This window comes from Takifugu rubripes, chromosome 2 (genome assembly GCF_901000725.2).
Source record: "Takifugu rubripes chromosome 2, fTakRub1.2, whole genome shotgun sequence".
Lineage (NCBI taxonomy): Eukaryota > Metazoa > Chordata > Actinopteri > Tetraodontiformes > Tetraodontidae > Takifugu > Takifugu rubripes.
This window is the reverse complement of record NC_042286.1, coordinates 13,084,916-13,087,415: the sequence shown is the minus strand read 5'-3', so window position 1 is coordinate 13,087,415 and position 2,500 is coordinate 13,084,916. Positions and strand designations below refer to the sequence as shown.

General features: G+C 47.6%; 2 protein-coding genes and 1 long non-coding RNA gene across 6 annotated transcripts in view; 1 reads left to right on the top strand and 2 right to left on the bottom strand.

The window, feature by feature from the left end:
* ehd4 (EH-domain containing 4) overlaps positions 1-242 on the bottom strand; it is a 9,669-nt gene extending 9,427 nt beyond the window's left edge. Inside the window, exon 1 of the mRNA XM_003962806.3 lies at positions 1-242. This exon is cut by the window's left edge and continues 140 nt beyond it. Coding sequence (XP_003962855.1) covers positions 1-90 — 90 coding nt within the window. The 5' untranslated portion in view covers positions 91-242.
* On the top strand, positions 235-1,161 carry LOC115248921 (uncharacterized). The gene is made up of 2 exons (XR_003887650.1): positions 235-370; positions 580-1,161. It is a non-coding gene; the product is annotated as an uncharacterized lncRNA (long non-coding RNA).
* coch (coagulation factor C homolog, cochlin (Limulus polyphemus)) overlaps positions 1,108-2,500 on the bottom strand; it is a 6,745-nt gene continuing 5,352 nt past the window's right edge. For all 4 annotated transcript variants that reach the window (XM_029833044.1, XM_029833047.1, XM_029833046.1 and 1 more), the window contains exons 14-15: positions 1,962-2,056; positions 1,108-1,867 (exon numbers count right to left, since the gene is read on the bottom strand). In XM_029833044.1, the coding sequence (XP_029688904.1) occupies positions 1,695-1,867; positions 1,962-2,056 (268 nt within the window). In that variant the 3' untranslated portion in view covers positions 1,108-1,694. The remainder of the gene's footprint in view (positions 1,868-1,961; positions 2,057-2,500) is intronic.

The window sequence follows — 2,500 nt, the reverse complement described above, 5'->3', positions numbered from 1 at the left end:
GTAAAGTGTCTGCAGACCCTCGGTCACCGTCTGGTACATCTCCCCGTCCTTGTTGCGGCCGCCCTGCTCCTGCTTGACCCAGCTGAACATACCTAGCACCGGATCGCTCCGATGACGCCGCGCCCGATTCCAACTTCCCTGTTTCAGTCTTTCCAAATATCCCGAGGAGTGCTGCCTGACTGGTGTCCTTCAGAGCGACCGCAGAGCCGAGTCTGTGTGCGTGCGTGTGGCTGTGCGTGTGCCCGCACGTCTGAACACTGTCTGCACTGTGTGCTCCTGTTCACGCAGATGTGGCTACCTGCGGGCACCGCCCTTCACACGCACACACGCACACACAGGGACACAGAGAGGGGGATTTGATGCGGCTGAGGTAAACGTTGGATGTTTTCCGAGGTGTACTATATTTATTATTTATTTTTGAAAAAGTAATATAGTTCAACATAAACAGTAGCGCAAATGGAATAAAAGTTGAAAATACACAAAATATTGCAAGAAACTTGTTAGAGGTTACTTTTTTTTTTTTTTACTACGCAAACTCTACACAATTCATGAACTAAGGACGACTCATGTGTGATTCAGGGTTTGGCCTGTGGCGCCCCCTGTCGGCCAGAGCCGGACTAACACCTGCGCCCCCTGTCGGCCAGAGCCGGACCAACACCTGCGCCCCCTGTCGGCCAGAGCCGGACCAACATCTGCGCCCCCTGTCGGCCAGAGCCGGACCAACACCTGCGCCCCCTGTCGGCCAGAGCCGGACCAACATCTGCGCCCCCTGTCGGCCAGAGCCGGACCAACACCTGCGCCCCCTGTCGGCCAGAGCCGGACCAACACCTGCGCCCCCTGTCGGCCAGAGCCGGACTAACACCTGCGCCCCCTGTCGGTCAGAGCCGGAACAAAACATCTGCGCGTCAAGTAAAATGTATTTAGTTGTAGTTGGAAATGTAACCGCAAGGTGGCGCAATAATCAACTCTCAAAGTAATTAAAGTTCGGTTTTCATCTCTTATTCCGTCTTTTACGTCTTTAAGTCTGTTCACGGTCTTTTCTGCCTTTTAACTAATTAAACGGATGATTTTGTGAATCTTTGTAAGAACGAAAGAAATACTTGATCATTTACTTGATGTCTTTATTTTTTATTTGAAAATTTCAAATTAAATGCACGAGACATATTTTTTCCTCCCATCGTTTCAATTTCAACAAAAAAACCCCAAACACATTAAACCAAAGGCGTTGCTATAAAGAATAAATGTCTTTCAAATAATATCTGACAGTAATCGTATAATTGACATTTTTAATCTGTTGTCAATGTTTGTAAAAACGGGTAAAATCGATCGCGTGTGTTTAACTGTTTATAAAGTTTGCAAAGATTTTCTGTAAGAAAGTTCTTCAAAAGCATCACAGGTTTAAAATCCACAGTTGGTCTTTTGTTCTATTATTTTTTCCCCACAGAAATACTGAATATAAGAATATAATTTCTCAAAGAGTCTAAGCTGCTTCCCTGTAAACGCCAGTTCGTCACCACAGGAATAATTTCAGTGGGTCCAGAACCGGCGGCTTTTCCAATAGAATCTAGGTTCTGTCAAATAAATGAGCTTTAAATAAACGACCGTTACAAATGAAGCGGATCAAGTGTTGCATCTTATTTACAGCTGTTTCCTGCTGTCGGTGAGGGTCCTCACAAGGATGTCAAAAACAAGCGTCAGTTTTTCTCGGAGAAGTCTCGACAGATTCCTCGGACCAGAACCGGGACCAACTCGCTCAGCCCGCTGAAATCCCTGGTGAAGAAGGTGTGACTGTCCTTCGGCTCCGATGACATGGCTCGAAGGTCATCCAGCGGAGCCCAGGCCACGCCCACCGAGAATATGGTTATTCCTGGGGACACACAGGATGTGAAGAACCCACACACACACACACTCACACACACACACACACACACACACGCACACACACACACACACACACACACCTTGCGCCCGTGCTTCCATCGCTGGTCTTCTGACGTCATCGTACGATTGACCATCTGTCACAACTATGAGGAAGTTGCGGCCTGGTGCTGTTCGCCTGGAGGCCAGAAATAAACCAGTTGGGATCAACAAGGACACATTTCAGGAAGACCGGGATCTATTTGATCAGGAAGACCGGGATCTATCTGATCAGGAAGACTGGGATCTATCTGATCAGGAAGACCAGGATCTATTTGATCAGGAAGACTGGGAGCTATCTGATCAGGAAGACCGGGATCTATTTGATCAGGAAGACTGGGATCTATTTGATCAGGAAGACCGGGATCTATGTGATCAGGAAGACCGGGATCTATCTGATCAGTAAGACTGGGATCTATTTGATCAGGAAGACCGGGATCTATGTGATCAGGAAGACTGGGATCTATCTGATCAGTAAGACCGGGATCTATTTGATCAGGAAGACCGGGATCTATTTGATCAGGAAGACTGGGATCTATCTGATCAGGAAGACTGGGATCTATCTGATCAGGAAGACCGGGAT